The sequence below is a fragment of the Manacus candei genome, unplaced genomic scaffold, assembly GCF_025592945.1.
Source record: "Manacus candei isolate 608988 ecotype Guabito, Panama unplaced genomic scaffold, ASM2559294v1 h1tg000069l, whole genome shotgun sequence".
NCBI classification, from domain to species: domain Eukaryota; kingdom Metazoa; phylum Chordata; class Aves; order Passeriformes; family Pipridae; genus Manacus; species Manacus candei.
The window spans coordinates 1421993-1446330 of NW_026138117.1; the positions used below are offsets into that span (position 1 = coordinate 1421993).

Below are 24338 nucleotides of genomic sequence, written 5' to 3' on the forward strand. Positions count from 1 at the left end.
TATTTCATCCCATCTCTGCCAAAATAAATTCACAGGGTTTCATGCACCAGTTTCTTAAATCATTTTGAAAAGAGAACATATCAAAACTAGTTACAGAACTATGAAGCAAGCACTTTCTTGTATCAATCTTTTTTATGGCTCAGTAGCATTCACAAGAACTAGGTCAAGTAATTCTCTATTTAGTAGCAGGCAAAAGTAAGCAGATAATTTGAAAGAATATTGTTAGTTCTTGATGTATAACAAAAAATTTTTGAGGAATTCTTGAACATGAAAATTTTAGGCCTAAAATTTCTAAAGTTCTTACCAGTTCGCATGAAACTTTTACTAATGAATGTGATTAATTAGCTATAGATGCAACTCTGACTTTGTATCTGAAGTGACTTAATTGTCCTTGGTCTCCAGTCTTTTTCCTGTACTGCCTTCTAAACTGTCATGCAAAAAACAGTGTGTACTGCTGATCTCTCCTGTACTTTTGGTATACTTTCAGTGCTACTAAATCCCAGGTTACCCGTTTCATAACCTAGTTCTTGGCTTCAGCTCCCCCATCATCTCTCCACAGTAGCAGCAGTTATACAGGGATCACTAAGCTGATTTGCAAACACTGGGTTCAAGGTTATTTTTAACATTTCTTAAGGTGAAGCTTTACCTCTTACTGCTTCTGTATTGACACATAGGTAAATTCTTCTGTTTGGTTACTTTTTGGGCAAAGAAAGATGCTGCGCACTCTACAAAGATTTTTCTTTTTTTTTTTTTCTTTGTTTTCTTTTTTTTTTTTTTTTCAGAATCAGGAACAGCTTAGAGAAGAGGATTCTGATTTTATTCTGAATGATGGTGACCTTACTGTGACATATGGGGATACAACAATAACTGCAAATGGTTCATCTGGCCCCCATACAGCTACCACTAGCCTTGATGGCAGGAGAACAAAAAGTAGTTCAGAGGAAGCATTGGAACGTGATTTGGGAGCAGCAGATCATGAAGTTACAAGCAGGGGTACCCGGCTAGTATTTCCTCTGGAATACAATGCATGATTACTGACTCAGTAAAAATAACTCTTGCTCTCTGAATGGATCAAGGAAGACTGCAGGCCACTGTGTCACTTGAGGTGGGGAAGTTTATTCAAACAAGTTAACATGCGTAAGTGGTTTTACAAGGGTCTGAAGATGTCACCTGTTTTTCACTCAAGATGCTGACAGTGGGGTTTTCTAAATGTCTGAATACAGACGAATGAGAAAACTGGTCATTCTCTTCTTTTCAACCACATATCGAATCCAAGTATAACTAGCATGCTGCAATTGTCTTGTTCAGCTGCAGCAGCTCTCTCTCTGAAGAGAGGTACATGGAAAACATTGTCACAGAACTGAGTTTGTCTTGACTTAGCTGGGGAATGTGGAGGAAGAACTAAAAACTTGATAATTATTATGAGACAAAAAAGGATGTGTGTTATCTGAATGTAGAGAAATCCATTGCTAACTTCTCTCCTGAGGCTGAGGAAGTGAAATGGGACAGAATACGATAGGACTACAGATGCATGAATGGAAGACTGAGGAATCTGTTACTGCAAGCTGTACTTAATATATTTCAGGGAAAAAAGGGGAAAGAAGATTTTTTCACTGGACAGCTGTTTAAATAGGAAGGCAATGAGAGCTATTTGTCCCTTTAGCTTTGGGCAACTTGACTATTACTATTAACCTAACTTCTAGTGCCTCAAATGAAAAACATCCAGCTTCCTGTTATCTAAGATGCACCTGACCCAACATAAGCCTGGAGCCAGGCTCTCTTGGATAGCAGTCATGAAGTAAAACTTTCTTTCCCTTAAGGATTGTTGAAAACTTGGGCAGGGGAAAACAGCAGATAGGAGGAGGAGGGAGAAAAAAAGAGAGAGAGAGAGAGAGAGAGGCAGTATTGAACTTGCCTGGAACCATGAGGTTTCATATTGCTCCGAAGAATTCATGGACTCTGCTTACAGTTCTTGTGTGTGATAAACAGCAAACATCTAATTAAACAGAAAAACAAATACTACTGGCTTTACCATTTGTGACTATCCTAAAAAAACGCTGTTTACTCTTGTTCTCTCTTGCAGAGTAGATGTGAAACTTCAGTGGGGCATTGCACAACAGCATATAAGCTACAGAAGTGATGAACTGTACTATCATCTTAAATGTGAAAAGGGAAAAATCTCTGACTAGTATTTAGCCCACTTACACGTAGGCTAGCTTTAACTTATTGCTAAATGCTTTTTAATTTCCAGATGAAGAGATAATAATTGTCTTTGCCAATAGCTGAAAATGTATGCTTTGAGGAGCAGTTCAGCTATTTAAAGCATGCTAAAATGTGATTTCATTCTCATGTCTCAAAAAGATTTATTTTTTTAAAGAGTTCTGTGGCCCACTAATGTGATGTAATATCAATTTGTCCAAAAAGTGTGTTTTTCTTGCTGACATTTCAGTTGTTCCTCTCATAAAATTGTGTGTGAGTAAATACCCACTCTGTTTTTCCTTACGTATTAAACTTATTGGGCTAACCTCAGTACACGAATTTACTGCTGCAGAGAAACATTGTAGTCGTGTTGTCTGGTCTATTTTCTTTCACATATGTCCTATGATGAGTGATCTACCTCCTTGTCTGTCCCTCCAAGGTAAATTCGTAAAGGCCATTGATCTGTAATCACTGTCTAACATTATTAAGAAAAGAGACACAAGGAACCCAGAAGTCTTTTTGTGGAAAAACTAAGACTGATGTAGTCTGAGCTCTGTTTTTAAATGGTAAAGACTAACAAACACTGAAGATCTCTGAGCAGAACAACTCCTTTTCAGGGGCTGCACATGTTTTGCACAAAAAAGTAAGTTCACTTCCCTGGGACTACAGGCTGTTTATTAGTCAAAGCTGGGGAGCTCTGAGCAGATCCTGTGACTGCTAAGAGCAGTCCTATAAACAGGATTTTTCAGGGTGCTTTCTGTGAGAGGTGTTGAAGGTGCTGCTGATGCTGGCTCCAGGAGTAGCTCTGATACTCTGATCTCCAGTTATCAGAGAGGGGCAATGCTATGACAAGTGTTGGCGCTGTGTGTTACATGTCTGCTATGCAGTGTAAGCTGGCTTTTCTGATAAAACCTGAACAAGGGTGAAGTATCACATACTTGGTACTTGACCAAGTCTAGCCCTACTCCAAGGATGCAAGTTTTATGGCCTATGAAAAGACAAAAAAAAATTATTTACTTTTATACTGAAGGAATTGCCTTTTGGGAAAGGACTGCAGGAATTTTGACTGGAGGAGTGAAAAAAAAAGTTTTTTTGGCTGAACTTCCAAAGAGCTGATCTGAAGTGAGTACATAGCAAAGGTTGAAATTATGTCTACTATTAACTAAATGATAGCTACTATGTTTTATTCCTCAGGGGAGGGAAAGACATAATAGGAAGTCTAGCAACTTTAGTAGCATGAGGAGCTATCTATAGTCTTTATAATCAGATTGGAATGGAAAGCATGGTCCCTCTTGTATAATTTCAATTAAAGTCCAATTGCAGTCTCTCTTCAGACAGCATTGGTCAGAGGAGCGTCTTTCAGTCTGATTCTGAACAGTAAAACCCTAGGAACTAATATGGTTCACATGCCTTTCAAAGAAAGGTTCAGTGTTTCCTTTAACTCTGAAGCAGCTCAGTGGAATAACATGCTTGACCTCAGCTTTGGCAGACATGGTCTCTGCTTCTGCACCAGTGTGGGAATGGAATTTGGATACTCAGAAACCTCAGCTTCGTGTGCTGTTCTTTAACATGTAGGGGGAAGACCTTTGTAGGGGAGAAACCGGGGAAGTTACAGATGCATCAGCTGGGAGTATTCCTCTCCTTAATTTACTGAACTCATGACCCACTGGAACTTAAAAGCAAGGGAAGACAAATCATGACCAGGAGGCACAGACCATCCAGCAGAAGAGAAGCCAGTTAATACCCTGGACTGGCTGTGAACAATCTTAGTCATAATCAGAATTGCAGAAAGTAGGACTGAGCTGCTGAGTAGGTTAAATACATTCCTAAGAGAAAAACTTGTAGATTAACAAATTCAAATGCCCTATATTGGAAAATGCTCTTTGTAAGAAGCAGCCCTTGCAAATCTTTTTGCAGTGCAGGAGCAGGGTCTTGCTTCCCAGGTTTGGGGAGGAGAGTTTAATACAGTGCACTGAGAAACCACAGATTGCTTCTTGGTGTGGAATTTTTGGGAGTGCCCTTCTGAAAAATAACTTCCAGTAGAAATAAGCATGCAAAGTGAAAGAGGAGGAAAGTGTGGGGGAAACAGTGAATTACAAAGCCAGGAAATGGCTTAAACAGGCAGCTTTACTGTGGGAACAGCATTGTAAACAATTCCTATTCTTAATCTCACAGTCCTAAATGCTGAGACGTTATGTAGGCTTTGCATATTTTATCCTAAAACAAGGGCAATGGGACAATGCAAAAGTAATAAAACCACCCCATCTTTAATTGATCAAAAACAAACGCTTATACTGACTTGCTTCTAATCCAGAGCAAGGAAAGTAACTTTGAACTTTTTTTTTTAAGGTAACCTCACAACTACAATGTTTTCTTGACTCTAAAATGCCTTTAGTAATTTTGAAAGCAGTTCTAGGGTAACATTAGTGTGACAAATGTGGAGGTGCCTTACACAGCATGCATACAAACAAACAGGATGTAAATGCTTGGTGAATCATATTTGAATCTGTGTTGCAGAACTCAAATGACATATCTTGTTTTGTTACGAGTGACTTACATAAGCTTTTACTATGGAAATTAAACAGTTGTGACAAAGTGATTAAATATTAGAATCAGTTCAGATTTTCAGGAAATAAAATTATCTATCTGATTTGGCTGCTTCATTCACTATGTCTTTATCTTCTGCTACTTTCTTGATCGTAATCTATTTTGCACCACCCCATATGGACTTGCAGACCTTCAAAATGCTAGTGGGTTTGAAGCTTCATCTGGGGACTGTTAACTGGGAGAGCCAGCTACTGGAATAGAATTTCCATTGGAATGGAACACTTTATTAGTTGCCTGCACTGTCTATATCAAGGAACTTGCTGGAAGAGAAGCTCTAGCTTTTTTAATACCTGGCTAAGCTGCTGTGGATAAAACCAATGCCCTTCCCAGGTTCACGTACAGTAGTACAGATCCAGAAAGTGTTTATATTGATGCATGCAAAGGAACAACAATCTTTGTCCTAGGAAAACTAAAAATATTTGGGTTAGTTCTAGCTTTTGTTAACCTAATTTTTTTCATTTAATTTTCTGATGTCCCTAGTGTCCTGTGGGGGTTTTTTTAACTCTTTCGAGTTGAAAGCACCACACATGAACACATTAGATACAGATTTTATAAAAGAAGGGAGGCAGAATAGGCAGACTTCACTTTTGTGCCTGAGCACAATTTCAAAGCTATGCTAACTTATGCAAATTTGATTAATTAAATGGCAATAATTTGAAATACTGCAATTAAAGGTCGCTTTCCCACTTTTAATTGGAAAAAAGTCCAGATTTGTATTCCCTCAGAGAAAGTGAATACTCAACTTAAAAGGGTTTTGCTGCAATGTTAAAATACTTAACTTCAGGCTATGAGAAATAAATTGGATTTATTTTTTAACTAGTAGAGTCTCTGAAGTTGTTATTACAGAGGCAGGGAGAAGTAGGTCATGCAGTTCTACGTTGTAATATGTTTATGACTTTTGTTTCTAGATTTTAGTTTAATCAAGGAGCTTATCATCCACTGCCTGATTCTGAATTTCAGTCCTAAATTGCTTGGCTTGAATGTCTTAATGTTGACACAGATTAATACCAGAAAGCAGAATACCAGAAGAGTCTTCTGGTTCGCATCAGCTGATCAGTAATAGCTGTTGTGAAATAACAGCTTCCAGCACATGGGGTCACTTGAGGTAAGTTTGTCTGATTTGAGTTTGGGATATCAGAAGTAAAGGAAGGGAGGTAGAATGATAGGATCCATAGCTGGTTTTGGTGGAGCAGGGAGACAGGCTGCTGTGCTTTTCCTTTGCAATTATAGGATGGGTGCTACATGTTTCCTTTTTATTGTTTCTGGTCTGTTCATAATGCTCAAAATCAGAAGCAGCATTTAATCTGATTTCTATCAGTTTACCATTCCCGTAATTCTTGTCACCTAAGGTATGACCATACCAGTAAGGTTGCAGGAGGTGTCTTAAGGTTACTTCAAACATAAAAACACAACAGGTATCCAAAGCATATCACACTGTCCTAAGACTGCTGTGGTAGATGTCCAAAACTTTTGCAACTTCAGTTCCCTTGAGGCACTTAAAGCCTGCATGGTATGAGAGGTTCAAGTGTCCAAACGCTGTCAGGGAGGGCTGTAATTATAAGGCCTAATCTGAGAGATAAACACTGTTTCTTGTATGCAAGAAAGTGGATGCTACTACACCAAATGTCTTTAACGATGCTGAAGTAATTACTGTAAGCAGAGGTTTGTAGAAGTGGACTATAGTACTGTATCCTTTGATACAGCCTCTTTGTCATGTTGACAGCTACAGCGACAACCCTCCTTCTGATATTTGCAGTTAAACTGGTGAGGATTTAAGGAGAACAGCAACTCTCTGCAGTGCTAGGGTCTGGTTTCTTGGTCTTCAGCACACCAATGGCTTGCAGGTGCTCTGAGCCCTAGTTTGGGCTCCTAACAAGGCTAAATGGCAAGGGATAGGGAAGAGAGAAAAAAGCAAAATCTTGTGAAAGCTCTCCATGTTGTGGGGATAGTAGTAATGGAGGATGGGGAACAAACACTTGCTGGGCTTTCTGCCACTGACTGATTTGTGTACATACTCAGCTAAACATTCTTTCATGTGGATAAGATACTGCAGTAATTTCAGCTTTGTTTGAGCCTCCTGACTGAGGCTTCATCCAAGCATCCCTTTCTCAAGAGAAGAAATGTTAGTGCTGTTTGGAACCCCTGCTCTATCAACAAGTTTCAGGTGTTACCGTTACAGGTCGAAGTATTTCATCTTTCCATTTCTTCTTAGTACTCCCTTACTTCCCCCATAGACCTTGGAGTCACTGGGAAGTAGCAGGTACAAGGTGGTGGTAGCTTTTGGGGAGTTAATTGTTTCACATTGAGTTTTACTGTTGGCTGCACTGGAACAAATTATCATAGTTGTCACCTGTAGTCAAGTCAGAAATATGTAATCTCTTCTTATTTGATTAATATTAGTGCAAAACTTACTGTGGCTTGACACATACCTATAAACTTTGTATTTTATCTCAAAAGTGAAAAGGGCTGATACTGTCAGACCTTTCCTCAAGGCAAAGCTAGCAACTCAGCCCTCTTCTCACCGTACAGAATAGATTTGACATTTTCATCCTTAAAATCTAATGAATTATTCCCACCTTGGAGCATCCAACAGTTGCTTCAATACCCTTTTATTGTCAGAAGGTCTGGAAGCTACAACTAAAAGTGAACATTTTTGTGTGGAGAAATAAAATTGTTTCAGCTGGGTAGAAGAGATGGCAAAGGAAGATCTGATGCAGTTTTGTAAAATAAAAAAGCGAGTAACAAAACTGATTGTTCAAAAGCATATCAACAGGTTCAAAAGTCAGCACTTCCAATACCACCAGTTGCACCAACAGCCGTTCAACACAGTCCAAACCCAAACCTGACCTCTGACAAAGGCATTCCCTGAACAACTGAGTCCTGCTAGCCTGAGTCAGGTACCACTTCTGCAAGGTTTGTCCCCTCGTACACATGCAGGGAGCTAGTCTGAGTTTTGCAACAAAACAGATGAAAGCTGGAAACAGACCCCTTGTGTTAAACTCCTTTCTGCTGTACCTGCACAGAGCCTGGGCTGAGGGGCTGGTACAGAAGCTGCTTGCTGGTGCTGCCCAAAGCAGCAATGCATGCATGGCTTTGCCACTCCTCTGAGAGGATGTGAGGTGAAGCTTAGGCAGAGTGCCAGTTCCAGTGCAAGATACCAGAGGACAGTCTTATTTGTCTTGCGTTACCTTACCGTGTATTTTACACCAAAACTTCCCTAATGGTGTACAAATTAAGGAATTTTTTACTGTAGCAACCAGTAAACAGTGGGGTTATTTTTCAGTTTAATGAAAACAGGAACTTACACCTCAGGATAAATATTTCCCTTGTGCCTTGCACTTTTACCGTAGGAACAATGAAGAAATGAGTACTCCTTGGTAGCTTATGGAATTATTGGCAAGACTTCTACTCACAGTGTGACCTTCTCTGAGCAGGAACGGTCCTCCTCTTCTCAGTGATGCAATCAGAGGGCTTTGCTGTGCTTCACATGGAGGAACCCACTTCTATAATTGCTGGTGGCAGTACAATTCACAGAGTCAGCAAATCTGAACATGAAATATTGCAGTTCCAGTTAAAGGATGTGAAACCCATCTTATGCTGTTCTTGTTCTCATTTCTGTATGAATAGTTGGAAGCAGTGTCTCTAGTCATTAAGAGTTGTTGCATTTTGACTGTACTTTTCTATTCTCGTCAACCATAAGTGTTTTAATGGGAGTGAATTTGTTTTAGGAACTAGATCTTGATCCTTTCCAGGCAAAAAGTTTGTGGGCATGGACGCTCCACATTTGGTAGTGTGATTTTAGTTGTTTGCCATCATACTGTACGTGCAAAGCATGCACATGCTGATGAGGCAGCACAGGTACCTCTGACTGCTTTCAGGGAGAGCAAACTGCCACCTGCTCTGAAGTTCATCCTCCGGTCAAGAAGGGAAGCTCTGCAGTGAGCCTGAAAGTGAGAGGCATATTGGGCTCTACTGTAATAAGTAGGTTTTAGAATCTGTAAGCTTGTAATCAGGTGAGTTATGAAATTCGGAACTGTTATTTAACGAGAAAGGGACTCTTCTTCAACATTACCAACTGTTATCCTGGAAAACTGAGATCTACAAAAATTATAGTTTCCTGTCTCAACTACAAAAATTATAATTTCTCAACTACAAAAATTATAATTTCCTGTCTCAACTACAGAGCCCCTTTGTTCAGGAAGCCCAAGAACTGGTGCTTTTAACGCTACTTGCTTTCAATGGTTTTGTTTTTCTGTTGTCCAATCCAAGTAAATCATTCTTCTTTGTTTTTACAATATGTTTTCCTCAAATATGTAGGACCTACCTTCTAAAAATAAAACTTTTTAAGGGTGGTCAATAAATTTTCAGTATGCTAATATCAGCTGAATATTTGAACTGGATCAAACAAGGGAGGAGTGGAAATAATGAAAGGAGATGGTGACCAGAATTAAATTCTGCTTGAAGAGCTACAGACCTTCTGCACACTGACTTCCTTTGCCCCTGTGTATTCTTAAATATAATCAATAAAGGATGTTTATCAATCTGACATTGCTTCTATTCCAAGACTAGAGCACCACTACTATGACTGAGTTAAATTTTCTCAAATCAACTGAATTTTGTTAATCGAGTTACTTCTTATTTTTCCTAACCAAGACTGAGTTCACAAAATAAAAACCATTCCTGCTAAACTAATCCACGCTCCAGGACAAAGTGATTTCTGCAAAGCACTTCAAGTAACATAAGCCATGTGTGTTTTTGAAGTTAGGAGCTAAGTTTTTTTCTAAGAACACATTCAGATTTGTGTAGGGTAATGCTTGAAAATATGACTATTTCTAAATACACTACATATCCTGAGCCATTTGATCAGTGAAATAAAGTTATCAAATCCATCCCTATTAAAAATCTTAAACAAAACCAAGTCTACTCTCTTGTTATGGCACAAGAAATAGAATTTATATACTAAATGAATACATAAAATCTGAAAAAGGGAATCATAACATGAGGTAAGACTACAGCTATCTTGAAAATATGCTTTATTCTAGAAAGGATAAGGAATTAAATACATGCCACAGCTATAGAGAGAAATGTGGTTTATTGCATTGAAATTTTCAATACCAACCCTAGTACTGAAATGTACCTGTCTTTTTCTAGAACTTCCAACCGCATCTTTCCAGCAGTGCTTTTATTTTTCACACTATGATGAGGGAGAGAGCTCTTCTCTGTGCTTCTCCATGCCCCACCTCTTGCTGTATGCTGGTCATCCTGTATAGAAAATTGTTTCTGTCCTATTACACTGCTGAGTTTGTCTTGTGCGGTGATGGTGAATTTTAAAAAAGCAACCAGGAGGAAGCAGACCTTTCCTAGTGACCCCCAGTGTGCTGGAGGCATTGGACTAGACAGATGCTGTGGGGTTGGATGCGGCTGTGGAGCTCCAGCCACCTGCTCACATCCAGATCCCTTGGTACTCAGACCTTGAGAAACCAATTGCCGGCTGGGTTAGCTGAAGAGTGGGATTTGAACTGTATGTATCTGTGGGTCTGTGTCATGGTTTAACCCCAGCCAGCAGCTAAGCCCTAGACAGATGCTCGCTTACTTGCCCCCAGTGGGACGGGGTAGGGAATTGGAAGGGTAAAAGGGAGAAAACTTGTGGGTTGAGATAAAGACAATTTAATAGGTAAAGCAAGAGCTGTGCACACACCAAAGCAAAACATGAAATTCGTTCACTTCTTCCCATGGACAGGCAGGTGTTGAGTCACCTCCAGGCAAGCCGGGCTCCATCAGGCAGTGTGGTGACTTGGGTAGACAAATGCCATCACTCTGAATGTCCCCTCCTTCCTCCTTCTTACCCCAGCTTTGTATGCCAAGCATGACACCATATGATCTGGGATATCCCTGTGACCAGTCGGGATCAGCTGTCCTGGCTGTGTCCCCTCCCAACTCCTTGAGCTCGCCCAGACTCCTCATTGATGGGGTGAGGAGCAGAAAAGGCCTTGACTCTGTGCAAGCACTGCTCAGCAATAGCAGTGTTATCAACACTGTTTCCAGCACAGATCCAAAACACAGCCCCAAAGTAGCTGCTCTGAAGAAAATTAACTCTACCCCAGCTGAAACCAGCTCATTTGGGCTCTTCAGCCAACGGCAGGAGTTTATGTTTAGACCCCAGAGAAGCAGTGGTGTTGAGCAGCTTCAGGCAGTGAAAGAGAGGGGAGCCTAGGGTGCATAGTGCAGTTTCATCTAATTGATCATGGGAGAAGGTCTCCTCAGGCACAAGTGACATCCATGTTGGTAAAACCCTACTGGAAAATTAAACAGGACAAGATGTGATTTACCTTGGCTACCGGTATTTAGAAAGGGAAGAGAAGGGAATGCCAGCAAATTTCCATGGTTCTCCCTGCACTAGCAGGGAATTAGCTGTTGCAATGTAATGGTCAAATGTAAACAAAACTACCCTCAGGGTACTAAAAGCTATCCCTAGCTGCATGCTTCAATACAGATGCTACAGCTGTGTGAGGCAGAGGCAGCAGTAAATAAAAAAAAAAAAAACCAACGAAAAGCTTCTAAAAAGGAAGGTGGTCCATACTGGGCCTTTAATCCACAAAATCTGCAAAGCTGGGTGTGAATTCTTTTCCTTGTTAAATTTCATACCTTATTTGAAGAATAATACTATGCATGTATGAAAGCACTTGGTTATAATATCAACCTAATTTTACCTTTTGGCTGTTATTCCAAAACCTGACTGTCAAGTCAGGATGTAAAGGAATTCAAAGGATGCAAACTTTGTTCCATATTAATTGCACTTATGATATCACAGGTATTCAAATTACTGCTTACAGTTAGATACTTTTGATACTACAGCTGGTTTAGTTTAAGGAGCAACTTCCCTAGATGGTTTTTACCTTTACAGGTTTAAAACCTCTCAATATTGTAATGAACATTTCATGGGTAGAGCAGTGATGAAGCCCTGCAGGCATTTAGAAATAAGTCCCCATCGTTAGAAGATGGAAAAGTTTTATTAATTAAATGTCTAGCTTGAAATTTTTCTAGCTGTTCTGTAACAGATCACAAGAGACTTCTCTCCCACTTATCCCTGGACCTTTTCTTCCATGCAATAGTAAAGATTTTTTAAATAATGTTTGTTAAAGGCACAACCTAACTCTTCTGAAGGACAGGATTTTTGCCATGAGGACTGGGGCATCACTCACCTGATCTGTACTCAGTAAAGTTTTTCTCTCTGCCTCTGCCTGCTGAAGGATGCTGAAGGGTCAGCCCTCAGGAACTCTGTTTCTCCAAACTGGAATTCTTCCTGGTAGGAATCTGTGAAGCTGTAGGTACAGACATGAGCAGACACACTTTGGCAGCTCCAAGCAACCTGAAACTCAGTTTAGAGATAAGTCAAGTTTATGCAATAGCTGCTTCCTTCAAAGTTAGCATCTCCAGTTTACAAGCAACACATTAACCCATCTATGGTGGGGAGCTAAAAGCACCAGGATGGCCATTTTCTAGTGCAGAAGTATCAAGGCAGCTACATATAACCTCTATTACTAGTCAAGATTTTCACTCCTTTCCCATTAAGGAACAAAGTTTTAGAAATAATGGCTAGATTTTATTATTATCATCATCCAATCTTTAATTGTAAGTTCTGAGAAGAGCCAACTAGCCCCACTAGCACAAGTACTTTACAAAGAATTCAGAGAATCAATAGGAAGATATGGTCTCAAATTAACAACTTAAGATACAAAATGAAATTTATGCTAAAGCAGCTTCTCATTTACTACAGAGTATAAAACCACAATCACTCAATTCATCAGAAATAAGCAATTTAAGGCTGGGTCCTGCTTTCTACCAGTTTCCACATCTTAGATATAAAAACCTTTGTGAACATCCAAAACCAATTTTCAGGTAAGCAAAAGCATCTCTTTTCATGCAAGAAATTGAGGTTATATGAATGACTGAAATATTTATCTGGTTATCTGGTCTAGTGGCATCAAGACAGAACTAGGACTTGTGTATGGAAGTTGATCAATGTGAAAGGATGAACAAATCAAAGTGCTTTATCAAAACAAAAACTGTAAAATTGAGACCTGAATTGGAAACGAATGGGCTTACAAGCTGAGTAGTTGGGAGGGTTCATTGTGTAAAAAAAGAATCCTACAGTTATTTGCTTGTGACAAGAACAAGTTAGCATAGAACAATGGCAATAGGCTGTTTTCTGCATCCAATAAGAGAAGTAATGGGTTTAAACTGAATCAAGACTGATTGAAACAGATGATTGAGAACAGTTTTTAACAGTGGACATACTGACATAATGGAGTAAATGACTGATGCAGGATATGAAGTCTTCATCATTAATTATTTTAAGAACAGCTTGGGACAGGTAACAAATGTCCCATCCTGTCCTCTCTAAATCCATTTGAGATAGAGCTAAGTATCACTAATTATTCTTAAACTGGCTTTATTAAAAAACAAGAGAAAAAAGAAGAGGGAAGGAACACCCACAACAACTCACTCAAGTCATCCCTGCTCAAGCAGCAGCTTAAATGACTGTAAAAGTCAAGAAAATATTTCTAAACCTTCCATCAGAGAGACCTCTGCTGTACTTGGCCTGATCTCCAACAACCCTTTCCCATTATTTTAACAAGTGCTGCACTTTAAATGCTATCCATAGCACACCTGAAACTAGTTTCATGCCTCTGTATAAATAAACGAGAGGCTACTCATTTCACAGCTGTATGGCAAAGCATTAAAGACAGCTCAGCCACAGCCAGGGCAGTGCTAGGGCTGTGTGGTCCCACACCCTGCACTTGCTGGCACAGCTGGGATTTCTACCCGTTGCAAGTGAACAACCACACAGTCTTTGCTTACACAAACACACCCCACCTCTCCTTTCCCCTCAGCTCCTCTCACCTTAAAAAAATGGGGCAAAAACTACTGGGTTAATGGTGTGGGGTTTGTGCTGTCTTGATTTATTCTACAGCTCCAATATTTGTTATTCAAATACTGGCAAAGGCACAATTACCAGATTTCCTCATAGAAAATGTTATGAGACACTAATCTATTGCAGAGTACTCCAGAACAAACTATTTACCAATGTTTCCATGGAAGTCAGCACTGCCTCTTTTTCACAGAGCAAAACAAAAATGTACAAAGCATCTTTAAATTGGGGCTCAAGTCTTTTTGTACATTAAAGCTGATTTTTCGGGAGACTTCAGCACTCTGTACAGAACTTTACACAGATTACAGGGCTCCTGGACCACATAGCTTCATATCTTGCCATAACAGGATAGTCTACCATATCAGTTCCTTTCTGCTTCTGCATTATAGGAGTTGTATTTTAAAATGAGTTGTCTCTTTTTTTCCATCCCTTCCTGCCATGCTGTTCTCATGGTTAAAAAAATCCCCATCTTCTTCCAGCTTCCAGACTGAAGTGATTCATTGCTGATGTACAAAACCCTGTTTTTATGCCAGTATTGTTCATAGCTTGATTACCTCTCTCCCACTCTGCTGTTCATGCTGCTGTGCACCACTGTCCTCTTTCAACCTTGACTTTGAGACTAAATAAACCACACATCTTGGTCTTCTCCAAGACAGAGGGCTGTTATTTCACTTGACATTTCTCTGTATCTCTTAAAAATATGAATTCATTCACTTGGGACTTGGATGGCTAGGGCAGAGAACATGTTAATGCCACTGCACATTTGCCCTTTTCCCAATTAGCTCACTCAGAGGTTCAGAGTCACTCTGAGCCACCGATGCCCCCTGACCAGGCACACCTGCACACTGCTGCTACAGCAGTTCTGCAAAGCCAACTCCAGCATACCAGAGGTGTCACTCAGCTTTGGTCAGCCTGATATGGACTTGGCCTCTTCAGAAAAGCTAACTTATTTGTCCAACATCTCACAGACAGTGTGGCACCAGGGACTGAGCCCAGTTCCTCTGAGAGCTTTTGAATACCTCAGCCATGAGATACTGCCTCCATCCTTTCAACTCCTTCAGTCTCCCACCAGATTCCTGCACGCTTTCTAACTTCTGGCACAGACTGGGCAATGCTCCTTGTGCCAGACGTGTTGCACGATCCATTCCTGTCCCAGGTGTGTCCAGCGTTGAGTGTTGACCAAGTGCTACAGTGGAGAAAAAAACAACACAATGACTGACAAGGAGTATGAAAAGGGAGGCAGCAGGCACCAACTCCTTCAGTGCTTGACTTTGCAGCACAGGCATTGATTGTCTCTGTAACAGTGTGCATATACAAGAGGTTTCCTGGCATTTTTTGAAAAGCTCATACTGAAAACAATAGGTATCAGTGATATGCACATGAGTCACTGCTAGAACTGGGACTTTCAAATCCTGTGTGCAAACACCTGTCACTTGAACCAAGGACATGGACAAGGATCTCCTCCAGACTCCTCTGTTCTGGTGGTAATGCCCACTGAAGTGACTGCAAAGGCACTCCCAAATGCAGCTCAGGCAAAGGCAGCTGGATGAGACAGCTCTCACATCATCCCTTGTGCTCCCAAGCTGAGCCTGACAGCAGCAGGAGGTGGGCAAAGACTTTATTTTCACAAGTTTAAGCTTTAAAACCTCCATTTTGCAAGAGAGCACTTCTTCCCATGCATCCCACTCTGATGCTGCTAGGAGGGCAGTTAATAAATTCCTTATGGAATTTAGGGAAAAAGAAGAGTCTGGTTTGCAGGAAAAATGTGTTTGTGTGGGCTGAAAAAGTTGTAGCAGAAAGCAAGTCACCGTCGCCCTGTGGACCAGCACTCCACCCGGGGGGCTGGTCCAGTGCCAGTTGTCTGTACAGCCATTTGAACTGAGACAGTTTTCCCCCTGCAGTTCAGACTCAAACTCACCCTCCATCCCCCTGAGGTTTCTCCCTCTGTCTGCTCCAAGCAACACCCTCAGGCAATTGCCAGCACTTCACTGCAGTTCGGCAGTTCTTGTTCCCTACTTCTCCTCCCAGCTTGCTCTCTCCGTGTTCCTTCCTTCCCTCATGCATACTCCTAGCTGCCTTTTCCAATTAAACCACTCACAATTTACAGCTGCTCCTACTGATCAAATCCCAGTTCCTCATCCCTCTTACAGCCAAGCTATCTGCCAAAAAAATCCCACTTTCTACAACTTAAAGGTAATTCCTTTCCCCATCCCCTCAGGTTTACCCCATCTGTCATCAGTGTCTTCTCTCTCTAATCTACAGTACTTTACAATATTTAAGCACCAGAAAGCTTGGCACTTGCTTTGGGAGCCTTCCTTAGGAATACTAGCAACAAGGAAAGAGGGGCTAGGGGAGAAGGCATCAGTGGGAACCAGGAAAGGCAGACTCCTCCCTGCTCAGCCCCAGTGCTGCAGGCCCTGCCATATTACATGCTTTGGATTCCCACTGCTGTATGTCTTGTACAACACCGAGTGTTCTATGGGAAAGAAAGAGTTTTGTGCATGCTCAGTGGACATAAAACCAATGCAGACTTTATTTGGTATAAAATAAAGATACACACACATACCAAAACCACTTTTACTGAACACATGCTATCCATTTTATACAAACATTAATATATTTGGCCAAATTAGAATAGAAGGCAGAGGTAAAGAAAAACAAAACAAAGGGGACATCCTCTACACAGAGATCATTTCTGCTACCCAAACAGGAGTTCCTGTCCCAAAGCACTGAAGTGACAAATGATTTCAAAGAAGTATCTTCATGAGTATTTGAACACAGGCAAAAGGCCACCACATCCTAAGTCCAAAAGAATATGCACTGTTTCAACTGAAATTCCCTTAAGAGACTTGAACCTTAAGCCCATGACAAAAAGCTTCAGCCTATGTACAGTTGAAGCTGGACAGTTAGAAACAGGGTAACAAGTTTGGAAGTGCCAGAGAAAGGCTGGATTCCCACTTAACAACACCAAGAAATGGCGCTGCAGGTGCCATAGGTTAGCAGCAGAGCTTAACACCTCAGTGCTGGAAGCAAGAATTTCCCAGTACTTACTACCCAGACAGATTCCAAGTCCTAAAATGTTAAAATTCGCTTCCCGCTTGTTGTCCAGAGCTAAGACTGCCAGAGATATGTCTCAGCAACAAACACCAGGTCCCTTCATCATTGAAACCCACCGCCTCAACAAGTTTGGATCTAACATTCATCTCTTTAAACCACAGCCAAGGATAATCTGGACCCTGTCCCCTCACACACACACTCCACCAATGGGGTGTTGAAAACTGCTAGTGTCAGGTTTGACAATTGTATTTTTCCCATATCATTCTCCATGGCAGTAGGTGTCAAGTTAAATAGGAATGACAAAGTAACATCTAAGATACTCCCAGTGCTGCACGGACTGTATGGTGACTCTGAGAAATGACATGCACCATCAGAGAGTCTCAGTGACAGCTCTTTGTGTTCAAGAAAGGAACAGAACATGCTGTTGGGCTTGCTGGCTCTCAGGGTTTTAGTTGTTTATTTGCATTATCATAATAAATCCAGAAACTCTGCAAGTATTTCTTATCACTGGTCTTTATTGAAAGTGGTGATATTGAGAACCTAATGCAGAAACTCAGGACTTTTCTTCATGCACAAACTGATGGGGGAGTGAGGGCTAAAATGACCCATGCAATACTGAAATTGTTAAATAAGTAACTCCACAAGTATTCTAACACTTCTGTTAAATACTGCAACTGATACTAAACTACTTCTATTGGACCTGAAGTATGCAAGTACGTACTGTGGATATCTACAAGGACTCCATCAGTAATGTTCTAAGCAGTAAAATTAAGGCAGGGGCCAAGTATGTCTTGGCCCTGGACTTTCAGCATTTCCCACAAGTATGTCAGTACAGTTTGCCTCCTCGAAAGAAACAATTTAAATATACAGATGATGTTGTAAAAGAGCAGTTAACAATTCCAGTGTGGAAATATCACAGCCTTTTATGAATAATTACAGTACTTAAGTTTCTACCTTCCTTAAGGCAGATGTGTGACAACTAGAAGTAAAAACAGGTGACAGACGTAAGTCTTGTGAGGAGTTGTCAGTTTTGCATGACTTTTTAATACATTAAAGTTGTTAATCCCTCACATGTAATGTAGCACAAGTAGGTAATTTTAACAAATCTCAGTCAGAACTACTAAAACTGCCCTCTGATTCTAAGTTTGCCAAGTTCAGGTTGGCTATAAAAATGTGTTTACTGTTCCCTTGCTTACCATGCCATCCCCTGCTCTAAAAGAGCATTAGGGTTCCGTTTCCTACATCATTTAGTAGAAGTGTGACTTTACTTCAAAATGGCCAAGCCATAAATGTCCAGCTGTTCTCAAAATGCAGTCTAACCACGGGTGTCCTGCTTTCAGCAAGTTCTGCTTACTTCCAAAGACCTCTGCCAGTGAAACTTCGTGCTGGTCATCCTAATCAGACCTTTTTTCTGTCTTCTCAGGTAAGTACCGACACTGACATTTGACAGTACATTTGTTTTTCCTTCAATGTCTGAGTTTCAGGACCAACAAGTATATGCTGTAAGCATCCTGAACAATGTTTTCTAATGCCATCAAAACACCCTTAAGAGAAAAATGGGATGCATTTGTTGGTGAGCCCTAGTTGTCCTCCTTGGGTAGAGAATTTCAGAAAGTGTTCTAGTGATCGAAGCACACGTCACACCATCAGTCATTAAGCAACTGTCATCCAGCCTTACATACTCTTGCAGATACTACTCTAAGATGCCACTCTGGGCTACTCACTCCTTTTTCAGCTTTGGATAAATCCCTGTGGATTTTTTAGAAGAGTTTTCTAATGAACTCAGGTGCCCTGAATACAAACCACAAATTGCACTTGCTATATTTTGTACATTTTCCCAACAGAGCCCTTTTTGCATTATACAAAAATTAAGAAAAAACAACCCTACAAGACAGCTTGGAGTGAAAAAAAATATTAAATTAATCACTAATAAAGAGCAATTGGGCTAGTGAGCAACTTTTGTTGATAGGAATAATTTTTGATACAGAAAATGCATCTATCATAGAATCATAGAATACCCTGAGTTGGAAGAGACCCACAAGGATCATCCAAGTCCAATTCCTGGTCCTTCACAGGACCATCCCCAAGAGTCACACCATGTGCCTAAGAGCATTGTCCAAATGCTTCTTCAATTTTGTCAGGCTTGGTGGTGTGACCACTTCCCTGGGAATCCTGTTCTAGTGCTCAACCACTCTCTGGGTAAAAACCTTTTCCTAATATCCAACCTAAACCCCCCTGACACAGCTTCATGTGTTCTCTCAGGTCATTTAACTTGTCACCACAGAGAAGAGATCAGTCTCTGCCCCTCTTCCTCCCCTGGTGAGGGAGCTGTAAGCTGCTATGAGGTCTCCCCTCAGTCTCTTCTTCTCCAGGCTGATCAAACCAATTGGCCTCAGACACTCCTCATGTGGCTTCCCCTCTAGACTCTTCACTATCTTTGTAGTTCAAATATGGAAACTGCTTGAGAAAGTACTAAATAATTAGTGGATTTCTTTCCAGTTAGACGAATCAAGTTAAGCTAGATGGCCACACTTCTTTCTTCATCATGATGAATGATTGTAAGTGAAACTAAGTGTAGATTTCTAAAAATCTATGAAAGACATTTATCACCCAAAACAGCGAAATGAGATTCCCTACCAAGGTGAAGCAAATGTTTAGCAGATGCATCATACAATTCTGTGGCTGCAACTAGCTAAGAACAAATCAACGAGATACATTAAATGGGAGATTAAAATCCAGTGTAAGAAAATGAGTACCGTATCATCTTTTGGCATGCATGAAAATCTTATTTTCTTCCCAAACCTGTCAGTACAGGCCAGGATGGGTGTAGTGTCAGAAAAGCTTTCCAAAATAGGTTACCTGACACAGGTTATCAAGGCATTAATACAAGTATTGTCCATCTACACAAATACCATTATTAAATGCCACTAGAACACTCAGAGACAAATTCGATGTCACAGGCACTGTTAGAAAATGCAGAAATATCCCTTACATAATACACAAGGTTGTTCCAGCACAAAATGAGCCCCTGTAATTTTTACTTCAAACAGAAACCCCAGGATGCAGAATCATATGAAGCACACTACTGGGAAATGGATAGATTTGCTAAAACACATTTTTCTGTTATATAATGAAAGAAACCTGCTTCTTGTGCCAACATATTCTCAAGTGGGAAGGTCAAGAAAGAAAAAGAGCTAAAATAAATGTTCATACTCACTGACATGCTTTACAGCACAACACTCAGCACAAAAAACTACAGTGCAACTGAAATGTTTACTACAAGGTAATGTAACATCTTTGAACTGCCTTTATTTCCAGCACTTTATACAAATACTGCTTTCTTCCTGATCCTGGATCATCCTCGATTTGAAGTTCGTGTTCTCGGGTTGTATTTGCGGACTGCATGTAAACATCCCTATAATCCTGTACACTCTCGTGAGGCTGTTTAAACACTGACATACTGTAATGGACTTCCCAAATCTTCGTTCACAAAGCCTAGCCATGATGATGATGACTGTAATGGACTCAAAAGCAGTCTCTATGAAGTTAAAAACTTCATCCCCAAATTACAATTGAACCTTCTACAACTACATTAAGAAATTAAGAAACAAAGGTACTCACAGATACACACACACGCACACCCTTCTCATATAAGCTAGAGGATATTTGCAGGAAAATGTAATTTTAAAATCTAAAATAAAACTTGAGGGTTTTCTTTTTTCCCTTTTATTCTTTAATACAAGGTTTTATTTGGGAACTTCATGATTAATTTGTCTTAGCCTCTTAGGAAACATTTGCTTTTGTCCAGGCGTTGCCAGCTGAAAGGATGTTATTGTTCGGAAGGGATGTGACCAGGAGGAACCCGTGCACGGCACAATATGTCAGCCCGGAAGCAAGGGAAGAAAAGTGATTCTCTCAACTGACTGAGAAAACAAAATGGAAATATCAAGCTTTTGTTTTCCAGTTACAGTCACCCTATACATGTCCCAAAGAAACATATTAGTCACCTGTATCTCACGTAAGTATCACCAAACTGTATCAGCATATATTAAAAAATATCCTACTCCCAAAAGAATTACAGATTTCTTCAGAAAAGCAAAGATTTCTGCCACAAACATCTTTGAAACATGTAAGCAGGAGAATGCTTACCCTCTCTGCACAACCGCTTACCCTGCTGGTGGACAGAGTTGGACACGGTTCCCTGACCCTTAGCAAGCGCCCCCTCCCCACAGCATCAGCAACCTGTAGGGGCAGAGACCGTCCCCGCAGAAGGGACGGAGCAGGTTGGGAGCAGAAGACTCGAGTCCTGCCCTGAGCAGGCACCCTCCTGCCCGCCCAGGCCTCCACTGACCCCTGCAGCGACTTCACAGAAGCCTCTTGTACGTGTTTCAGTGGCGGAAGGACAGAGCCGAGCGTGCTTCAGCGCTCAGGGAGGGCAGTGCTCTCACAGCAGCACCCTCCAGGCCCTCTTAGTTCCTTGCTGAGAGTCTTCATTTGGGGGATTTTTAAGTTTTGATGCAGTTTTTTGAAGCACACTTGTGCTTTGTACACGATCACAGCTTCAAGTTGAAATGGCTCCAAGATTGATGCCGTACTCGGAGGACACTCTTACCAAACCCTTCTCTTAAATAAATCATCCCCTCTGCCCTGCACAGCCCCACTGAAACTACAGCGGGACGGGGGGCCTGGACCCTGCCGCGCTGCCTGCACCCGAGGCGAGGCAAGTGTCCCTCAGCCGGGGCTGGCCCTAGGGAGCGCCCAGCCAACGAATTGGGCGCCCACCGTGCCAGCAGTGAACCCCCGCGCTCAGCTCTGCCCGACAGCACCCGCCTGCCCTCGGGCCCGTCCGGGACGCGGAGGGCGAGGGCGCTACCGGGCGTCGCCGCTGCTGAGAGGGTAGGCGAGGATGCTCATGGCCTCGCCGCACGCCGCCTCCACCTGCCGCACCTGCTGGCGGCTGAGGCGCTCCCGCCAAGCGTGCACGGCCTCCCGCGCGTCGCGGGCGGAGATGAGGAAGGGCCGGTCGGAGGAGTAGGCGGCTCCGCGGGTCATGTTGAGCACGAAGTCCTCCAGGGCGGGCGGCACCGTGAGCCCGGCGAAGCGCAGCAGGCGGCGCAGCTCGGCGCGGGGCTCCCGCACCAGGTCCTCGTAGCGCAGCTGCGTGTACCGGCGGCGGAGCCAGCCCGGGGCGCGGCGGGCCAGGAGCAGGTCGCGGAGCCAAGCCTGGCAGATCACCTCCAGCGCGCCGCCGAGGAAGAACTCGGCGCGGTGCTGCGGCTGCGACGCCCGCCCGCCGCCCAGCAGCCCGGGCGGCAGCAGGAGATGCTGCTGCTGGTGGCGGGGCGACCCCCGCGGCTCGGCGCGGTGGCGGCTCCGCAGCACCTGGACGCTCTCCCGCAGCAGCGCCTGCCGCGCCTTCAGGCGGGAGTTGTGGACGGCGCGGGGGTCGCGGAAAAGCTGCACCACCCGCAAGTTGAGGCCCGGCTCCCGCAGCAGCGGCAGCAGCGCGCCCAGCTCCAGCAGCCGCACGTCCTTGATGACCACCACCGGGTACTTGCGGCACTCGGCCTCCAGCTCCCGCAGTGCCCGCGGCGGGCACTTCTCCTCACAGGCGGCGCCGTCGACGAGGCCGATGTCCCCGCGGGTCCGAGGGGCGGCGGGGCAGAGCGGCGGCGAGCAGATCACCTTGTTGGTCCGCCAGCCGAAGATGCTGGCCGTGGTGAGGTTGTCGGCGGCGGGCGGGGCGGGGGCCAGCGGGTCGCGGGGAGCGGGCGGGGCAGCGTAGAGGCGCAGGACGGAGAAGTCGCATCGGAAGAGGGCGCGCAGCATGTCGCGGAGGGCGCCCTGCAGGCTCAGCGCGTCCCCCGGGTAGAGCGCCTGCCACAGGTGCCACATGGGTTCGTAGAGGTAGAAGACGTCGGGGTGCTGGTTGAAGAGCTCCCCCAGGAAGGAGGAGCCCGTGCGCCAGGTAGCGTGCAGGTAAATGTGCCGCTTCCCCGCCGCCCCGGCGCTGCCGTTCCCCGCCGCCCCGGCCGTGCCCGCCTCATCCTCCTCCTCCTCTTCTTCGTCCAGCGGCGGCCGCTGTTCCCAGCCCCACTCGCTCAGCGCCTCCTCCAGGCTGGGGCAGCGCCGTAGCAGCGGCTCCTCGTCCGCCCGCCCGCGCCTGGCCCCGTAGTCCAGCGCATAGGGCACCAGCAGGAGCAGCAGCAGCGTGTACAGCACCAGCACCGCGGCGAAGCGACGGTGTTCGCCCCGCCACCGCCGCCGGCCCTTCATTGCGGCGGGCGGCTCGGACCGCCGGTGCTCCGCCGACTCTGGCTGCCGGAGGGCGGCTTTTTGCAGAGAGGCAAAGTTATCGGCGGCGGCGGCGGGGATGTGGGCGGCGGGCGGTCCTCCCCGCCAGGGAGCACGCCCACGGGCACGCCGGCCCGGCTCGGGGCCGCTGGCCGCGCCGCCCGCCCGCTCTCGCCGCCGCCTCCTCCTTCTCCTCCTCCTCCTCGTAGCGCGACGCGGAAGCGCCCGCACCTGCCCCCGCCGCCAGAGCAGCCGCCGCCGGGGCGCGGGCTGATGCTGCTGCTCCTGCCGCTCCCGCCGCCGCTGCGCCGGGCTCCAGGCCGCCCTTCACCCGGCCTCCCTCCCTCCCTCCCCCCCCGGGCAGGGCCGGAGGGGCGGGCTCGGCACGGCGGGAGTCACCCCGGCCCGGGAAGGGGCGCACCGAAAAGGAGGTATGTTCGCCAGGACAGGTACCGAGCAGCCGAGGGTGTCCCGAGGAGGAGCGGTTGGTCCTGCTATTCCCCGGAGCTCCAGAGAAAGAACACGCAACACGCTACAGTAGCACGAAGCGGTGCAAAAGTATTTTTAGGATGGATGACAGCTATTAAAATCTGCAGTGAGTTTCAGGAGTGCTGCAGTTTGGCGCTATAGCGAGCTGCGGGGTTTCTCGGCCACGCTTTTATCTACGTGTGTGTGCCGATGGGATGCGGACATCTCTATCATGACTCATTGCTCCAATTTATACACCTAAAAGTTCTGTGTCTGTCTGAACTGGTCACCCTTTGCAGCTGGTAGGAAGAAATGGGCACCCACAGAGGGACACTCAGCCTGTCTTGGATGTCTGATAGCTTCCTGATAACCTTCCTCTTGATTAACTAGTAGGAGCGTAAAGTTACCAGCTCAAACTTAGACTTCTAGTTTTTTAGACACCTAAGATTAGCTTAAGTAAGCCTATTGTAGGATGGAAAGTCAACAAGATGTTGATTTCAGGTGTTTAAATTCAAATGTATAGTCTCAAAATCTCCAGCCCAGCCCCTGCCTGACCTTGAAAGTTGCTCACAGAAAGAGATGGACCATGATCCTGGGTTCCTGGTAAAGGCATTCAGCTGTCAGGAAAGTGAGGTCCCCATTCTGCTGATGGTGTAGTGGGAGCTGCTGACTGTTCTCTAGGCAATAGGTGGCATCCTCTGTAAAATACTACTAATATTTAAGTATGGTGGGCAGAGTGAAATTCAGAGAGGATAACGCAGTTCTTGCCCTCAGTGCGTGA

The 24338-nt window shown here is 43.9% G+C and overlaps 3 protein-coding genes across 5 annotated transcripts in view; 1 reads left to right on the plus strand and 2 right to left on the minus strand.

Annotated features, from left to right (window-relative positions):
• The window catches only part of SLC9A7 (solute carrier family 9 member A7), a 76586-nt gene extending 68985 nt beyond the window's left edge, over positions 1-7601 (plus strand). Inside the window, exons 17-18 of one of the 3 annotated variants that reach the window (XM_051807003.1) lie at positions 783-3321; positions 5715-7601. In XM_051807003.1, coding sequence (XP_051662963.1) covers positions 783-1031 — 249 coding nt within the window. In that variant the 3' untranslated portion in view covers positions 1032-3321; positions 5715-7601. Of the gene's footprint in view, positions 1-782; positions 3322-5714 lie in introns of those variants that run through there. The other 2 variants (XM_051807005.1, XM_051807004.1) reach the window with 2 other exon arrangements.
• A 2560-nt stretch (positions 7602-10161) lies between these two features.
• LOC127479714 (uncharacterized) lies at positions 10162-16146 on the minus strand. The gene is made up of 2 exons (XM_051807009.1): positions 15356-16146; positions 10162-15295 (listed from the first exon to the last, which is right to left on the minus strand). Exons 1-2 carry the CDS (start codon positions 15661-15663, stop codon positions 14701-14703), a joined length of 903 nt encoding a protein of 300 aa, XP_051662969.1. The 5' UTR covers positions 15664-16146; the 3' UTR covers positions 10162-14700.
• Positions 16147-16247: 101 nt separating this feature from the next.
• On the minus strand, positions 16248-23527 carry CHST7 (carbohydrate sulfotransferase 7). The gene has a single exon (XM_051807007.1). It carries the CDS (start codon positions 23069-23071, stop codon positions 21665-21667), a length of 1407 nt encoding a protein of 468 aa, XP_051662967.1. The 5' UTR covers positions 23072-23527; the 3' UTR covers positions 16248-21664.
• Between the last annotated feature and the right edge of the window lie 811 nt (positions 23528-24338).